General features: G+C 56.1%; 1 protein-coding gene across 12 annotated transcripts; it reads right to left on the bottom strand.

Moving 5' to 3' along the window:
* Positions 1 to 432: 432 nt before the first annotated feature.
* TNIP1 (TNFAIP3 interacting protein 1) lies at positions 433 to 15,815 on the bottom strand. 12 transcript variants are annotated; one of them, XM_088173585.1, is made up of 17 exons: positions 15,662 to 15,803; positions 8,452 to 8,622; positions 7,329 to 7,451; positions 6,940 to 7,022; positions 4,725 to 4,916; positions 4,456 to 4,550; positions 4,292 to 4,373; positions 3,963 to 4,055; positions 3,657 to 3,722; positions 3,372 to 3,507; positions 3,163 to 3,287; positions 2,724 to 2,840; positions 2,301 to 2,426; positions 1,907 to 1,987; positions 1,603 to 1,797; positions 1,274 to 1,364; positions 433 to 919 (listed from the first exon to the last, which is right to left on the bottom strand). In XM_088173585.1, exons 2-17 carry the CDS (start codon positions 8,582 to 8,584, stop codon positions 894 to 896), a joined length of 1,764 nt encoding a protein of 587 aa, XP_088029711.1. In that variant the 5' UTR covers positions 8,585 to 8,622; positions 15,662 to 15,803; the 3' UTR covers positions 433 to 893. The 12 variants fall into 12 exon arrangements, with proteins under 12 accessions (XP_088029711.1, XP_088029707.1, XP_088029713.1 ...); XM_088173581.1 differs by having other exon boundaries at positions 433 to 914; XM_088173587.1 differs by having other exon boundaries at positions 3,963 to 4,052.
* Between the last annotated feature and the right edge of the window lie 973 nt (positions 15,816 to 16,788).

Raw genomic sequence — 16,788 nt, 5'->3', positions numbered from 1 at the left:
CTGTGCTTCCTGCTGTCACAACTGTGACAGCCATGCTTACAGAAACTGGGTTGCGTTGGCTTTTTTCCCTCCGGACCTGTTTTGTGGACCAAGATTTGCTGTGTGCAATGTCAACGACTGTCCCCAAGGCCACTGCTACATGGAAAGGAAGAGGGGGCAGCAGGGGCTTCCCTGCCGTGGAAGAGGTGGAGGCAGAAGAGAGAGGGTGAGAAGCTGAGCTCAGAACACAGAGGGAAGTGAGAGGCATGCACTCAGGGCAACACATCCTGCGGTGCCCAAGCAACGGTGGGGGTCCCCTTGCATTCAGTCTGTCTCTATGGCTATACCTGAGCACATGGCGATCAACAGTCCTGGTATCCCTCCTTCTCCCCCTCCCCGAGCACAGGCTGCCCCACAGGAAGCAACTTTCAGGACAAAACCAGAGAGACTCAGTCACACTTCAGTCCTTAAATAAATATGACAATACCAACCACCCTCAGGCCGGCCCCTGGCTACGGCCAGCACTTGCCTGCGAGTGTGGGGTCTCCCGCCACTGGGAGAGTCCCCACTGTTACCCGCTCCTCCAGGGGCTCTGGACTGGGGCAGCTCCTGGGAAACACTGGCTCCTCTTCCCTGAAGACCTGGCTCGGGTCTAAAGCGATGCCAGGCTTGGCTCCTCATGGGGAAAGGGGATGGCCGCAGGGGACTGACCCCATGCTGGCTGCCACCACGATGGAAACTTTAGTCCGTCCTTCATGATTTCCTTGGGGGAAGGCGCTGCTGAGCCCCCCACGTGCAGCACATGTCCTTGCACAGGCGTTGGCACCCAGACGAAGCTCCTGGACACACACACATGGGCACACACACACCCTACTCCCCTTCCACTGGTGTTGGAGTGTGGCTAGTCCTTGGTGTTAGGGCAATCCGGGGCCTGCCTGTTCTGAGACACAACAAAGGGATGGCACAGAGTAAGCACAGTTCTTCATTCTCACATGAGCCCCACAGGAGGGATGCCAGCCATGGCATGGTTGTTATCCCTGAGCACCAACTGCCATAACTCCACGAGCTGTTTGGGCTCAGCCTGACTTTAGGTGCTATGGGTGTGCTGGCAGGGACACAGCAGGGACCAACCCCATGGCAAAATCATCCCCTCAGCTGATGAGAGGTAGGGGCTAAGCGAAAATGGCCACTGCCTGGAAAGTTGTGCTGCAATCCCTCCACCATGTGTTTAGCCAAGCATCCCAAGTCTCTGGGTGAAGGACAGGCAGCCTGTCAGAGTGGGTCTGAGCCTTACCCAAGTCCTTGGGGACCGGTTTCACCCCGGCCGCTGGTTGGGCGTTCTGGCTGCGAGCCATGGCACAGGGCGGGCGCCAGGGGTACTCGGGCTGCAGGAGGAGAAGGAACAGAGAATTACCTGGCACGTGAATCATGAGGCTGCACTCTGTGATTGATTGACAGTGTGAGGAGAAGGATGGGAGGAAAGGGACTGAGCAGTCACATGCCACCAGGACACGTGTTCAGCTCCCTGCTCTGAGATTCAGTGGCCCTGGAGGGCAGCGACTCCCAGAACCACCCACATGTCACCCTCTGCCCTCACTCCTGCTGGCACAGGTAGAGCCTCACCGGGGGAAAATGGTGGAAGTTCTGTCCTTGTGTGTGCTCGCCCGGCATGGCTGGCGGGTATCGGATCTGCTGCCACTCGTCATAGCCGTGGTACATGGGGTGAGCCATGGGCGGACTGTACTGGTACTGGTACATGGGGCAGGCTGGGCCCTGCGGCCCTGGCCCTGGCTCGGGGTGGAGCCTCTCTCCAGAAGCCTGCAAGGAGCCAGGACAGATGCTGAGGAGATCCCAAAGGCAGACCACCATCACCTGTCATCACCTCTCCCAGCCCATCTGCCCAGGGAGGGTTTCCTCCCATCCCTACCTGTTTGTGCTGTTTCAGCAGCTTCTTCAGCTTCTCTTTCTCCTCCTTCTCCCTCTGGCAGTCTTCTTTGGAGGCTCTCAGCTGGGAGGAAGAGGGGTTAGTGCAGAGACCACCCTGCCACCTCCAATCTTTATAAGTTAAGTTTGCTAAGGGAATGCCTGCACCAGTGTCCCCATCAGACCAGCAGGAAAGGTGCAGAAAGAGGAGACGAATGAAAGGAGAAGCTCTGGCAGTGACAAGCAGCAGAAAAAACACCTCTGGCTTTCCTGTCCTCCTTCAACCCCTACTCTTAGTTATGTACAGGGACTGTGACACTGGGGACGAGCATTTCCGAGACACATGCGGTTGACACAGGGCTCCCAAATTGCTGCTAGTAGCACCAAGCGCTGCTCACCTGGTTGTTGGAGAGGACCAACTGCTTCTGCAGCTTTTCCAGCTGCTGCTTCAGCTCTTCCTTCTCCTCATTCATCCTCTCCCTGTCACTCCGTTCCCGCTGGAAGTCTTCCTCAAAAATTTTCACCTGGCAGGAAGACAGAACACGGGTGCACCTGGCAGAGGGCAGACACCTCCCCATCACTGTGCTGCCATCCTTGACTCCACCAGCCATGCTAAGTCCCAGGCATGTGGGCTGGCTCGATGGCCCGTGGCTGTGGTCCTTCAAGATGAATGGCTGGAGGATGCCGAGTTGGTTCCCCAACCCCCATCACCCCAGCACTGACACCTGCCTGGCTGCTGCTGGCACACAGGGCTCTTTGCTGTGGACATTCAGGCCATGTATTTCCTTCCCTGTCCCCAGTAGCTCTGTGTCCTGCCCTACCTGCTGCTTGAGTAGCTCATTCTGGGTCAGCAGCTCCTGCTGTGGCAGCTTCCCTGCCGGCTCCATGGCAAAGATGGGTGGTGGAGAGGCTTGTACGTTCAAGGCCTCTTCTAGTGCCTAGAGAGGAAGAGGAGCAAGCAGGGTCAGAGCAAGTTCAGTGCCCAAGATGTCACTGGAGGACCCAGGGCATGTGCTCAGCGTGGAAAGTGGGTGTAACTGGGCATGGGCAAGGAGGACAACAGACCCTCCTTGCAATCCCCTTCCTCAGAGCCCAGAGGGAAGTGGTGAGTCTGTGGTGGTCATACAAGTAGTGATCCTGACACAAGTCTCTGCCTGGGCAAGAGTGGATTATCAGAGTCAGTTTTGGATTTGAGAAAGGTAAAGAGATTGTAGAAGATTAAAGACATTTTGCAGTGAGAGGGTGTGCCCTGGGTCCCACCTTGTTCAGCCTCTGGATCTCTTTTTCCTGGTATTCCCGCTGCCTGGTGACTGGAGCCAGCTGCTCCTGCAGGAACCGCATCCTCTGCTGCAGGTCCCTCACCTCCATGGCCAGCCTCTCCTTCTCTGCCTGCAGAACCCAGGGTGGGGGGAGATCAGCCAGGGCAGGGCAACAGGGATGGCAGCTCCCTCTCACCCTTCCCAAGGGACTCGCCTCCTCTGTTTCAATCCGGGACTTGGCCAGGAGCAGCTTGCGGTCAAAATCCCGTTGCTTTTGCTCCCGCTCTGACTCCAGCTCGGTCACTGCCCTGCGGGCCTCAGCCAGCTCTTGGTGTAGGTCTGTGACCTGCCACGAGGGAGTGGGGGCGTTGGCCTGGAACAGCCCACACGGGGGCAAAGGAGGTACAGGCAGCCCCCAAACCTCCCGACATCGTTTCCTCTGAGTCCCCACAGCCAGCACCCAGCAGAAATGTCTCCCCAGGCACCCAGCCCTACCTTCTGCTCGTACTTCTGCTTCATGGAGCGGAAATGCTGATCCCATTGTTTATTCACCTCCAGCAGCTGCAGGGAGAGAGGGATGGCTGAACAGGAGCCCAAATCCTGCATCAGCTATGGTGGTCCCCATCAGACTCCTGTCATGAAAGCACTTTGGGGACCAGCTGGATGGAGATCCCACCTCCAGCAGTGCCTCCCTGCAGCTCTGAAGCCCTGCCCCAGTCTCTCAGTCCCATGCCAGCCCTGTGCCCCCTCTGCCCACTCCCCGCCTCCTTAGTGGTGCCTCCCTCCCAGCCTGATCCTCACCTCCCTGCGCTGGTGCTCCAGGATCTTCACCTTCTTTTCCTTGGCCTCCAGCTCTTCTCTGCCCGGCGCCTTCTCCACCATGGCCCCGCTCTGCTGGACGCGCACGGGGGGGACCCTCAGGCCTTTTGCGGAGGCTGTGTCCAAGGCCGGCTAAACTCAAGCCACTTCCCCTCCCACTGCCTCCCCCATCCCCTTGAGACCCTGAGAAGTCCTGCTGGTCACACTAGGACAAACTGGGGGCTCAAGTAAAATGAGGCCATCTTTGCTGATGTGTCAGCGGGCTCCCTGCCTCCTTCCCAGCCCACTCCAACGAGGTGCTCCCTCCTCACCTGCTGTTGCTCAGCAGCATCCCTCTTCCCACTGTCCTGGCTGCTCAGCGTCACCATCCTCCGCAGCTCCTGGTTCTCACACCTGTGGAAACACAGGAACAGATGCGTCAGCAGGAAGAAGCTTCCAGAGCAGCCCTGTCCCCACCCACATAGCCCACCCTCACCTGAGCTTCTCCAGAGCCTGGTTCCTCTGCTCCAGGTCATGCTCCAGCTTGGTGCGCAGCTCCTTGTTCTCACTGTGCAGCGTCTCACACAGCGTCTGCAGGGTGAACACTGCCAGCGTGAGGACCATGGCCTGTCCTGGGCCACCCACACCTCCCACCAGGCCACGCTAACAAGGTGGCTGTCCACCTCAGGGTGGGCAGGAGGGGTTTGCTGGGAAAAAACAGAAGGAGAAAATTCTTCATGAAGTGCCAGGCCAGCCCTCACTCACCTGCAGGAACGACGTTCTCTGCTCGTTCTTGTGCACCTTGGAGGCCAAGCGCTTGAGCTCGGAGGCCATGTAGCCCATGCGCACAAAGACCTGGTCCTTGCTGGCCTCCTTGGCACAGCCACTCAGCGTGTTCTCCAGCTGCTGCAGCTGGGGCAGCAGGTTAGCATCCTCATTCAGTGGCTGCTCCAAGTCCTGGGAATGAGGAGGGGATCATGTGTGGTCAGACCAGTTCAAGGAGTATTGCAAAGTTCCTCTTGGGGCAGATCAACTTCATGTCCCACCCAGCGCTGTGTGGGGAGCTGGGACAGCACCAAGTCACTCTGCAGCACCACCCAGCACGCTGAAAAACTGCATCAGCTTTGTAAAGGTCTGATTCCCAGCTGCTGGATATGGCACAGTGAGTCCCCGGGTGGAGGAGGACACGGCAGCAGCCCATGGGTTCCCAGTGCCCCTTGGCACTCTGTGCAGGATGCACTCTCAAATCTTTGACAGCAATGGAGACATCTCCACCCTTGGTCTCTTCTCCACCCTGAGGTCTTCTCACCTGCACTGGGACTAAAAATCCCAGCTCCTGACACTGTCCTCTCTACAGATAGCCTGCTCCGTGCTGGAAGGGTTGCTGGTCTTACCTCAATTCCCATGTTCTCCTTCCACCTGTCCTACTTTTGTCCTTTCTGCTGCTGTGGCACGTCAGGCACCAGGAACCTGAGCCCTTTGGCAGGTGATCGCCAAGTGGATGATGCACAGGATTTAAACAGCAGCCAGGAAAGTCCAGGTCAGGGCACACCTACCAGTGTTAGGGTGCACCCTGCCCTTAGGGAGTGTCCCCAAGAGGTTTATGCTCCTCTGGTATGGTTGGTTAACTCCTCCATAGCCTAGGAAGTGCCACGGGCACAACAGCTGGCACATGTGGCACTGCTGGGAGGAGCTGGGGTTGTGCTGGCACACCTACATCTGCTCTGCTCCCTGCCACGCTTGACTCACCTGCTGCCTGTGGGAATGCCCCAGATTACACCACAGGGCAGCCCAGTGTGTCCCCAGCATCCTGACCTGAAGTTTACAGCCCCAAACCTGCTGTGCGAGGATGTGTGTGGGGCACAGCACAGCCAGCTCCTCCTGCCCATGTCCTGTCCCACCCTGCTGGCAAGGGAGGCAATGAGGACCCAAACTGCAAGAATCTGGGTGTGAGCACAGGATTTGGACTCGGCTCAGGCATGAGCAGCTGGTGGCCAAGCAGATCCCATTCTGTTCTCCATCACCTCATAGCTGAACTCCAGTAGTGTCCAGTAAGACTCAACCCCTCCAAGAGCCTCTCTGGCCAATGTGAACAGGGATGTGCAAGGAGAGCATGTCCTCTTACTGGTACCATGTGATGCCAGCTGATGTTCATTCCCCTTGGGCTCTCCCCATCCTTTCTAGCACACAAAAAACCACAGCAGGACAGGATGGGGCAATGAGAGTCAGGAGGACATTCAGGTGGCAGCAAATGGAGCACACAGATATGTTTTGTCTGCTAAGGCAGACCCTCTCAGCAATGGCAGGGCTTGGAGGCCTGGTCCTCCCTCCACCCAGTGTGGGCACCAGCTGAACATCAGAGCATCACCGAGAGCCACTTGTGTTGTCACAGCTCTTCCTTTAAGTGTCATGTGGCATCTGCAGACACTGGTGTCCCCATGTGGCTGAGGCTGCTTCACTGGCCCCTCGCCCAGACCCAGTCAGGCCAGTTGTGTTTGGGGGAGGACTCTTGCTGAGTTTTTCCCTCCTCTGTGGTTTGCCCAAGGGCTGCCTTGACATGGGTCAGCCAGCCCTGCTGGTGCCTGCCTGGGCACAGAACTGCAGCCCTGCACACCTCCAAATACCTGACGCTGGCTCGATTCCCCACCCCCCAACACCAAATTCTGCAGGCAACAGGGCCACTCACTACTCTCCTGTTCTCCTGGGGAAACCCTTGTGCTTTGATGGCAACGATCTCAAACTCTGAGGAGGATCCCTGCAAGGGGGACAGCTAGGTGAGAGCTCCCCAAGTAATGGCAGTCCAAGATGCCCACAACACATAGAGAGGGACCACCAAGAGTACAGCAGAGGAGCTGATCCCTCCTTTTAGGTTTGTCCCTGTTTCTAGAGGCTAAATGCTGCCTCCTTTTGCTTTAATTAGGTGCACAGTGCCTCCCTCTCCAGCCATGCCAGCACCAGCTTCCACATCAAGCAGACTCACCCTTGGAGGTGATTTCCGTGCTTCCACGTCCGGCTGGGCACTGCCTGGGGCCGCCCGTGCAAAGCTGGGATCAGGGCCAACAGCTGCAGAGAGGGGAAAGGATGTAGCCATAAGCCTTTTGGAGAGCAGGGCCTCTCTCCACCTGGCACAGGGATGCACACAGCAGAGCCCTGCAAGGTCAGGCACTGATTGATGACTTCTACCCCACCTATGGGGATGGGACAGAAATCTCCTTTTAGAAGGAAGGATGGCAGTGGCTTGATACACTCCAGAGATGACACGGCTGTAAAGGTCCTTCATTAAAGGCTCTTGCACAGCCTTTCCCTTCCCCCAAGCTCAGGATTCTGAGCCATCAGGTTATTCCTCCCCCATGAGCTCACATCTCCTACCTCCGGTTTCCACCAAGTTCTCCAAGGAAGATGATCCAATCAGCATTTTGTTGTCCTTCACGAGGTCCTCTGCCTTCTGCCGCAGCTTGGATGCCTCGACCTGGGACTCCTCCAGAAGCTCTCCTGTTGTGAGCAACAGAAGGGTGCTCAGCCTCCTTCCCCGAGGGCCTGTCCTGCAGTAGCCCCATCCACCAGCACCAAAACCTCTGGCTGGCTGGAGCAGTGCCCAGAATATTTCTTCTTCATCTGGAAACTATTCTGGGATAAATCCAACGGCAAAGCTGGATCAGCGGCTCACTGGTCTCAGAGAGCTCATGCTGACACACAGAGGACTGGTTACAGGAGGCAGAAAGCACCACTCTGTCTCTCAGAGGTCTCCTCTGCTTCTCAGAAGAGACAAATTTAAGCCTGGGTTGTAGACTTACAGGTCCAACTTCCCCACTTTGGGGTCTAGAATGAACAATGCAATCCTCCCCTGATGAGGGGAGGCTGCTGTCACACCAGTGAGTCCCTGTCCCAGGTAAGGGCATGGTGACAACGGGAATCACGAGGCAGGTGGAAATTCAGCTGCAGAAGCAGGACTCAAAGGAGGAAGCTGGCTCACGAGACAGAAAGCAAAACTGGGGGTGGCAGTGGGGGAAGGCTGACAAGGAGAACAAAAAGGGTGGCACAACTCAGCTGGAACATTTCAACACTGGCATGTTCCTGCTGCCGCAGGGAGCAATCAACATTAGGTTCCTTGAGAAACACCTGTGAAAAGCCCCTGGCCCAACAGGGCTTGCAGAAGGAGGAGATTTTCATCAGAAGCAGAACACCAGCACCCATGAACTCCAAGGAGCTGTCCTTGTTTCAGCACTTGTCTTTTCTTTCCAGCCATTTATCCCACCACCAAACACCCCAGAAGTTCAACAAAATTCTTGCTCCCTTTGCATCACCATGTGAAAAAGCTCAGACATCCTGCTCAACAGTCCAGGACAGGGAGAGCTTTGCTGCTGCCCCAGTGTCAAGACCCCCAGCTTCTACCAGCACCCTTCCTCAACCAAGCAACAAACCCCTGGCTTTGTGGGCACAGGCTGGGATGCCCCAAAAGCAAATCTCATCCCCCCTGGCACGCAGATGTTACCGATAGACTTGATCCCTTGCATCTTCTCCTTCAGCCGGGCGTTCTCCTCCACCAGCCGCTCCAAGGCCGTGGATCCATTCTCCTCTGAGCCCCCACCAGGGTCATAGATATGATAGGGTCCTCTCCCCTCCATGCCTGCTCTTCAGTCGCCTACCTCCCAGCCAGGCATCCCTGCAAGATAATGGAGCACGGTGTCACCTTCCTCTGGCTCCAGATGGTGCCACAGTCCCTGGTCTCAATCGTATGGGGGTCCAGGGTGCTGTGCTGGTGCCTCACTGCTCGCCAGCCAGTCAGCAAGTGAACTAGGTGAAGGCACTTCCCCCTCCAGCCCTGCTTGGGGCAAATATGTCAGGGTGACTCACAGCCATGAGAATTGTCACAGGAGGAGGCATCACCAGCAGTCCCACTTGGGGCTAGCTTTCATGAAGGGTGCTGGAGTCATAGAGAAGGCTGCAACCCCTGGTTGCTGCATCCCAGGAGAGATGGAGGTGCAGGCCAGGAGCATTCATCCACACCAGAGCAAACCTGGGCACTGTCGCCAGGGCATCCTGCCCAACATATGGGATTTCTGGGGTGCATAAAGGCTTGTGAGGGGCTGTTTGGGGAGGGGCAGTGTCTGCAACTCCAAAAGCCTTAACCAGCAGCTGGGGGGATGTTTGGGCTGTATTGGGGGATGAACCGCAGGGACTTACTCTGTCCTCCTCCTCCTCAGCCAGAAAAACTGGCTGCCAGCAACACGCCTTCCTGAACTGGGCACAGGAAATATCTGGGCATGTGCCAGGCTGGGAGCAAAGCCCAAGGAGACAAAACACCCGCAAGCAGTATGCTATTTGCTTTTCCAATTCCTTGTACCTGTGGGTGACCTAAGGCCTCCCCCTTGTTGAAGTCTGGCCTGGGGACAGCTGGGGCAGGATCCTGGCTCTAGGTCTCACCCATCTCCTGGGGGGGATAAAACAACTGCTGTGAATCACAGCACAACTTATCAGAACTATCCCCCCTGATGCCAGCTTGTTAGGATATGGAGCAGAGCAGCAGCTGAGAAGGTCCTGGTGCCAGCTGAAGCTGGGATGCTGCCTAGGGGCACAACAGGAGCACCCCAGAGTGCTCTTCTCTCAGCCAAGACAGCTGGTAAGCAGGAGGAGGCTGAGAGGAGGCATTTAGAAAGGGGAAGGGGGTAGCCTGTACCCGAAACTGTTTCAGCCTCAGACTAATGCTCATGCCATGAGTGATCCAGGCTGATCTCCAATTTGGATGACCTGCCTGCCAAGGAGCATCAGGGACTTTCCAGATGACAACTGCCACCTGGCAGCATCCACAACTGGAACGGCAATTAACGCCTGCCTCAGTGACAGGGAATTGGGCCTGCCCTCAGCAGCACTCTGCTTCTGGGAGGTGCACTGGTGCGTCTCATCATCCTCCTGCTCCGTGGGTGCTGCCTAACCCCCCACTGTCTCTGGCCCCTTTATGGGGAGCCAGGGACCTTGTCCCAAGCAACTGGAAGTGCTCAACTGTGCTGGTGTGGGGTGAGCTGAGGACAGGCTATTCCTGGAGCCCAGAGCAACTGACAGGAAGCTGTGGAAGAACCAGGGCCATTTCTGAGCTGTGCGTCCCAGCGATGTCAGCATTGTCACAGCCAGTCTTAAACAAAGGGCAGGCTTGGATTAGGTATTAGGGAGAGATTCTTTACTGCGAGGGGGTGAGGCACCAGAACAGGCTGCCCAGAGCTGCTGTGGATGCCCCATCCCTGCAAGTGATCAAGGCCAGGGTGGATGAGCTCAGCACATAGCCCAGTGGGACTCTCGTGGCTGGGAAATGCCATCACCTGTGGCCAAGCTACCTGCCTGGCCAGCCTAGCAGAGGATTGGGATGGTGTCACAGGCTGCCTGGGGACCTGAGCCTGCTTATCACTGCTGTCCAGTCATCACATGCTGCTCCAGACCTAGGGCTCTGGGAGGAGCTGGGTACCAAACCCACCCTGCAGTGACCATCTTGCGGGGCATCTGCATACTGCACTGGGATGAGCCCAGGTATGTGTCAGGGAAGGTAGGGAGAAGAAGAAGAAGAGGGAACAGCTGTCCTCTCCTGTTGTACCATCTTCCCGTGTGGCTTGGAAGCAGCCTGAAATACCAGACCTCATTCTCTTAATGCCAGACTCCAAACCTGGAGGTTTTTTGCCTTATCCCATAGCATATGGGATGTACCTGTCCCCTGTGCAGGAATCCCTCAGAGTCCTGTGCACTGAACACCCTGCCAAATAGCAGAGTTCACTCACAGTGATCCCATATTCTCCCAGATGGATGGAGCCACAGATATTCCCTCTGATATTCCCTATTCTCAAGATTCTATCAAGATCTTTTCTACTCAAGGTCTGCACCCTACCAGGGAGACTGTAGCAAAGAGACCACAGGAGCTGTTTTCAAAAAACAGCTGCAGAGAGGAACTGGACTATCTCCAGCTGACCGAAGCACAGACGAGCCACAAATTCACCAGCAAACAATAGCCAGCAAGAGGGAGGGGTTTTCACAGCATTGCAGGCCATCACTGGGGACAGGGTGGATTTTCCTGGAGTGGAGGCACAGTCCAATTTCTGCAAGGAGCTGCTGGAACAGAGAGGTCACCCTGGGGACCAGAGACCAAGTCACTGATCCCAGTCTTGGTTTGTTGTGTTTTTTTTCCCTTAAGAGTTCTGACAGGTGAGATTTACAGTGGAAAATCGAATTTCAACAAAAACACGAGGGAAGGAGAAAGGGGGACCATACACCAGCACCTAATGGTGGCTAGATACACAAAGGAAACATGACTACCACAAACTCCAGCAGAAGCCATCAAACCACCAGAAAACACTTCCCTCTTTGCCAGTCAACACCTCTGAAGGTGATCTGACAGCATTTCAGCTGGGCCTGAGGGCCAGGCTCGGACCATGGCTGCAGCTCACTGGCTCCATGCCCAGCTGCTGTCAGAGATTGCCAGATGGGCACCCATGGGTGTTGCTGGTTCCATGCGGGACACCAAGACCTTTAGGTAGCAAGTTATTATGGCGACTCAGCAAAAGTAGAGAATGAGAGTGTGAGGGGGCAGGGGAGACTCGCGGGCAAAGATGAAAGCAGAGTGGTGTTTAAATAGCTGTGTTGTGTCTTGGGGGTGAGCTGGAGCTGTCACTGTTGTCACCCAGAACAACATGCACCACTGACCCAGCCATCAGTGTACCAGCCATGCAGAAGGATGAGATCCCTACTTCAAAATTACTGAACACTGAAGATATACCAAGGCTTAGGATGTGAAGCCTGTGCAGGAGGGTGCTGGCACTGCTGGGGGTTTGCTTTGGGCAGTACCCCAGGGTGGGGAGCAGCCTCCCAGAGCTGCAGGCTTGGCAGCTCTTCAATTCCCATCCAGCCCTAAGGAGAAGGGGGTTTTCCTTACACCAGTGCACAATATTCACAGGAAGCCTCCTCCGCACCAGGATCATAGGAGGTGAAAGCAAATCCCTGCAGGCTGCCAGCATAATTTTCCCATGATTGGGGCTGCTGGGTCCCTGGCATGCCTCCTCAGAGGGAAAGCAAAAGCCACTTAGATAGACATCATGGGATGAATTTTTTTTTGTTTCTTTGATCATTTTACTGGAAAACACTAGCTCTCAGACTGGTTTTCTTCTACATGTCTCCAGCAGCTTCCCAGACAAGGGAAAACCATTCCTGGACTGCTGGACTGGTCTCATTCGCAGGAAAGCAAAAGTAGAGTTGGCTTTAGGAGGCAACAATATTGAGACATTTTGGGCAGTGCAGTCCACTGGGCTGGGAGTAAGAAAAGAAGAGGAAAGCAGGCATTGCAAGACTCAGATCTCAAAGGGAAATTCTTCCCTCAAAAACCCACCTCCCGAAGAGGCTTCATGAAACAACCTGCTTCTGATGAGGGTGCTCACAAAGAAAATAAAGCATTTCCCTGGGTCTGCCAGGTTTACAAACACAGGTAACCACACACAGCTGCAGAGCTCCTTGGGGTGGGCCCAAGCTTCAATGCAGGCAGGACACACAGCCAGGCATGGTCGTGGTGCTCTCCTGGCAGCATCGGGGTGGGGGGGGATTTATGCAAGATCCCGTCTTCTGCTGCAAAAACATCTGGCTCATCATGCCTGCTCCAGTTCTCCCTGCAAAGCTCAGCAGCATCATGGCTGCTTGTCACAGCACTCCAAAGCAGAACAAGGCACAGCCACCCCTCTCCTTGTAGCCTTTTTCCTGCTTCCATGCTACTCCTGTCCAACTTGGTGTGCTTCAGCCAGCAACAACCAAGCCAGTACCAGATAGCGGCACCACAAAGCTACACCAGCTAAGCGCCACCCAAAGTGTAAGAACTGCTGCTTTAAAACAAAATCTGCAATGCCACAAGAGTAGATAGCTTGGTTTCCTCCACCCACCAGAGTTTTGTACCAGGTGGTGGCAAGCAACAACCCACAGCCCTGTGCTAAATAGGTCTGCCTGGCGTAGGTCGGGCTGAAAGGAATCAGGAATGATGCCAAAGGCAGCAGAAAGCCTCCCCTGTTTTCTTCTTGCTTACTTCACCTCACCAGAGACAGCTCTCAAGGACGTGCCTGGTTGGAGCCTTCCTGTCTCCAGAATTCATCCCAATGCACAAAGTCCAGTCTCTGGAACGCTTCAGCTGACAGCGCTCTCCATGAAATGTGCATTCCAAAATAGCTTGTGGCAGCACAACAGCTCCCATTTCCCCAAGTGTTGGGAATAACCCACCCAAGTGATGGGAATAACCAGCTCAAGGGAAAAGACTGCATTTGACTTCTTGATACAGGGGGCAACCTGTGTCCCAGGGACACAGGAACAGGATAGCAAGATCTCTGAGAGGATGCACATCCCTGTGAGTCCCACCTGGAGCTAGTCTCACCTAAAAGCAGCAGTGACAGACAGCATGTTTTCTATATTTTTCTCTCTGCCCTCTGTGAGGGTCTTAGCATGGAATTGAGAGAGGAGAAAGGGGGAGACAAGCTGTACCTCCCTCCCAAAAGATGAGGATGCTGCCATCCCTGCTCCAGCTATTCCAGCCTCTGGATCAGCATCCGATGCTAACACAAACGCTTGGACCAGAAGGAAAAAGTCAAAGGGAAAGGAAAATAGCACGGACAGGAGGGTCCTTGAGGCCATGGCTCCCCCGGAGGGGGCCCACGAACCTGCCCTGCCCGGGGGGCATCGCAAACCAAGGGTAGTCGGGAGGCAAATGCGTGGGCCCGGGGAAACGCCGGGGTTGTGCAAGGCGGGGCGAGGGAGGAGTGGGGCCGCCTCGGGGCACCAGCACCGCCCGGGGGAGCTGGGGGACCCCCACCCGTACCCCGCCGAGCCTCCTCGTCCCCCCCGGCACCGCCGGGAACACAAACACCCAGCCCGTCCCGGGGGGGTGGCGGGCGGCGGCAGCCCCCGCCCTGCCCGGGAGAGGGGAAATTGAGGCACGACACGACTACCGCGACACCGGGCGGCTCCGGGGCAAATCCCCGGGGGACGGCGCGGCCCTGGCCCCCTCAGGGGTCTCACCCTGGCCACCCGAGCGGCCCAGGAACCGGCCAGATACCGACAACGCGCAGCCCCGATCCCGGCACTTCCCTCTGGCCTGGGCCCCTTCGCTGTGACGGCGCGACCCCGGTGCCCCGTAAGACCCCGGTGCCCCAGGCAGGGCTCCTGTCCGCGAAGGCACTGGGGCCCCGCAGCGCTCCGAGCTCACCTGCCGTGCGCCCCACGGCGGGGCCACCACCGGGATCGGGGTCGGGATCGGGATTAGGGCCGGGATCGGGGTTTCGGTCCGGGTCCCTCAGCTCGGCCACCAGCACCGCCACAGCTGGTTCCGCCCCCGGGAAATTCCCAGCCTGACTGACAGGCGGAGCAGCCAATCGGCGCGCGGCGGGGCCTATAAAGGGGAGGGCTGGGAGCGTGTGAAGACGGTGCCTGTCATGGCGGAGCCGTTGTTGATGTCTGTGGGTCTTGTGGGTTCCTTGGGGCTGCACCGGGGTCCCACCCGGCTTAGTGGGGCTTTGAGGGGCGGCATCATCTTTCTGCGGGAGGCTGCGCTCGTAGGGGAGCGGCGAGGCCGAGCCCTGCAGCGGCTGCCCCGGCTGCCGTGTGTGCAGATACAAAATGGCGGGGCGGAGGGGGGCTCGTCGTGTACCCTCGCGTGGAGGGGCAATGGCTGAGGGGAGGCTGTGCTGAGGCGCTCTGGTGGCCTCGGCCCCGGCAAGCAGGAGGGTGGTGCCTCCGGCTAGCTGAGGCTGACGTTTCTCTGAGGCAGGGAGAATTCCCCGCCGAGCCTCCAAGTTAATGTTAAGTGAGGAAATTCCCCCCTCTAACCGAAGCCTGTATTCCAGGGATCCTTCTACTCTGTGCTGCTGCTGGAATTATGCTGTGGTGAACCACCAAGCATAGGGAACACCTGGGTTCACTGCTCTTCAGGACTCACTCAGCAGCTACCTGATTTTCCTTCTGTTGGTTTTGCCACAGAGAGAAGGTGCTGGGTTTTTTTAAATACATGTGTAAATAAAAACAATGAACCAGGAGTGAAGAAATCCTGCTGTAAGCAGCTGTGCTGCTCTTTGCTTGTACTCCAGACATATCCTCCTTAGGTGACCTGGTGCTGGGTTCATCAAGGTCCTTTACTGGAGATCAAGCTGTTTCCAGCTGCCCCAGTCCTGGCTTCTTAGTCAGCTGTATTCACACAGCTCCACTCCTTGGGAATGTGATGTTTTGAGTTGTAAAACTTAAAATCCCAGAAACTCCTTTTCCTGACTGCCCTTCACTGGCAGCAGGACATCACTCTGGCAGCCTGGCTGGGTTACAAGAGCTCAGCACTGATGGGACCCTGACGTGCTCTTTGTGCTCGTGTCTGAAGTCTCAGCTGGGGATGAGACAGAAGGACCCCACAAGTGCCCAATATCTTCCCTTTTGTTCCCTGAAAGTCTTGTTTTACCCCAACGAGAAGCCCAGCGCTGTTCTGTAAAACCCTCAGAAAACCTGTCTTCAAAGCTAAATGCAGTCCCACAGAACCAGAAAACATCTTGTTTATAAATTAATGCTTCAGCCTACATGAAATAATGAAACCCTGCTTATTTCTGTGAGGAGCAAAAGGGGTGGTTTGATTTTGCAGCACCCCAAAAGCTGCCTGCCTTCCCCTCACACCATCCCGGGAGCTCTCACACCGAAAAAATCGTCGCACTACTCACCAGGCTGAGTCCTGGAGGGGCTAGAGGGGAGTGAAAACCCGTCAGAGCAGGGCAGCCCTTCAGGAGCTCTGTGCCTGCGATCCCCAAATGCAGGAAGGCTGGCCCAGCTGAGCTTACTTTTAGGCATGGAGAAGGGGAATTCCCCATGATGGAGGTCCCAGACAGCCTCTGTGTGGTTTTGATAGGGAGCCAGGCACCACTTAAAGGGCTCTCCTGTGCCTTTCCTCCCAGGGGCCCGTGTACCGTGTCAGGTATTAGTCAGCAAAAAGGGGTGGGGGGAGCTGTTTTGGAGGCTCTGATTCACTTTTGGACAACTGAAGAGCCTCGTTACATCATTTTTCTTGCCTGGTTTCCGGGCAACTTCACTGGGATTGCAAACATGTGCTTTTCCTAAGAGAAACTGCTGCATCTGGCAAGAGGCACTGTTGTTCCATGTGTATTTCCATCTCATCCTTGTCTCTATCTGGAGTCAGAACAGGATGCATCTTCCTGGGGGAGCAGGGAAGAGCTGGGTCTGTTGATGAAGGTGCACAGGTGATGGTTTCCCTGGTTGCAGAGAATCCCTGAAAACCATCCACCAGGAGAACTGGCGGTCAGAACCAAGGCTGGAGCCAGCTGGTGCTGGAATAAACACCAAGGCTTTAAATGTTTCTATTTTATAGAGGCTGATTCCAGCTCCCCAGCTCCTTGCCAGCAGGTACAGTTGTACCTGGCAGGGCGTTTGGTCTACACTTGCCAGGTGTGAACTGCAAGGCCTGAAGAAGGCACTGCTTTGGTCCATCTGGTTTGGATGGCAGGAGGGTGAGGAGCCTGTGGGTCTGGGGTCTGCCTGCACCTGGATGACATGCTCTTACTTGGTGCCTCTCCACATCTCTAGCCAGATGCTCTTTGTGTTTTTTACCTGAAGTTGTCAACTCAGGCTGGCCCAAACACCAGCATGAATTTCACTATGAAAATGAAAGGCTTTTGGTCCTGCTGGCCCTTCCTCATTCCTTTGGTCCCACCATGCTCCCAGGGGAGAAAATTCCCCTGATGGCAGCAGTGGTTTATGAGCACGCCTGTGTAGCTGTGAGGGTGTGTTCACAGCTGACACGTTGAGACACTAGGGGTTTTTTTTGTCACAGAGA

Source organism: Sturnus vulgaris, chromosome 15 (genome assembly GCF_052056855.1).
Source record: "Sturnus vulgaris isolate bStuVul1 chromosome 15, bStuVul1.hap1, whole genome shotgun sequence".
NCBI classification, from domain to species: Eukaryota; Metazoa; Chordata; class Aves; order Passeriformes; family Sturnidae; genus Sturnus; species Sturnus vulgaris.
This window is presented reverse-complemented; position numbering and strand designations above follow the sequence as displayed.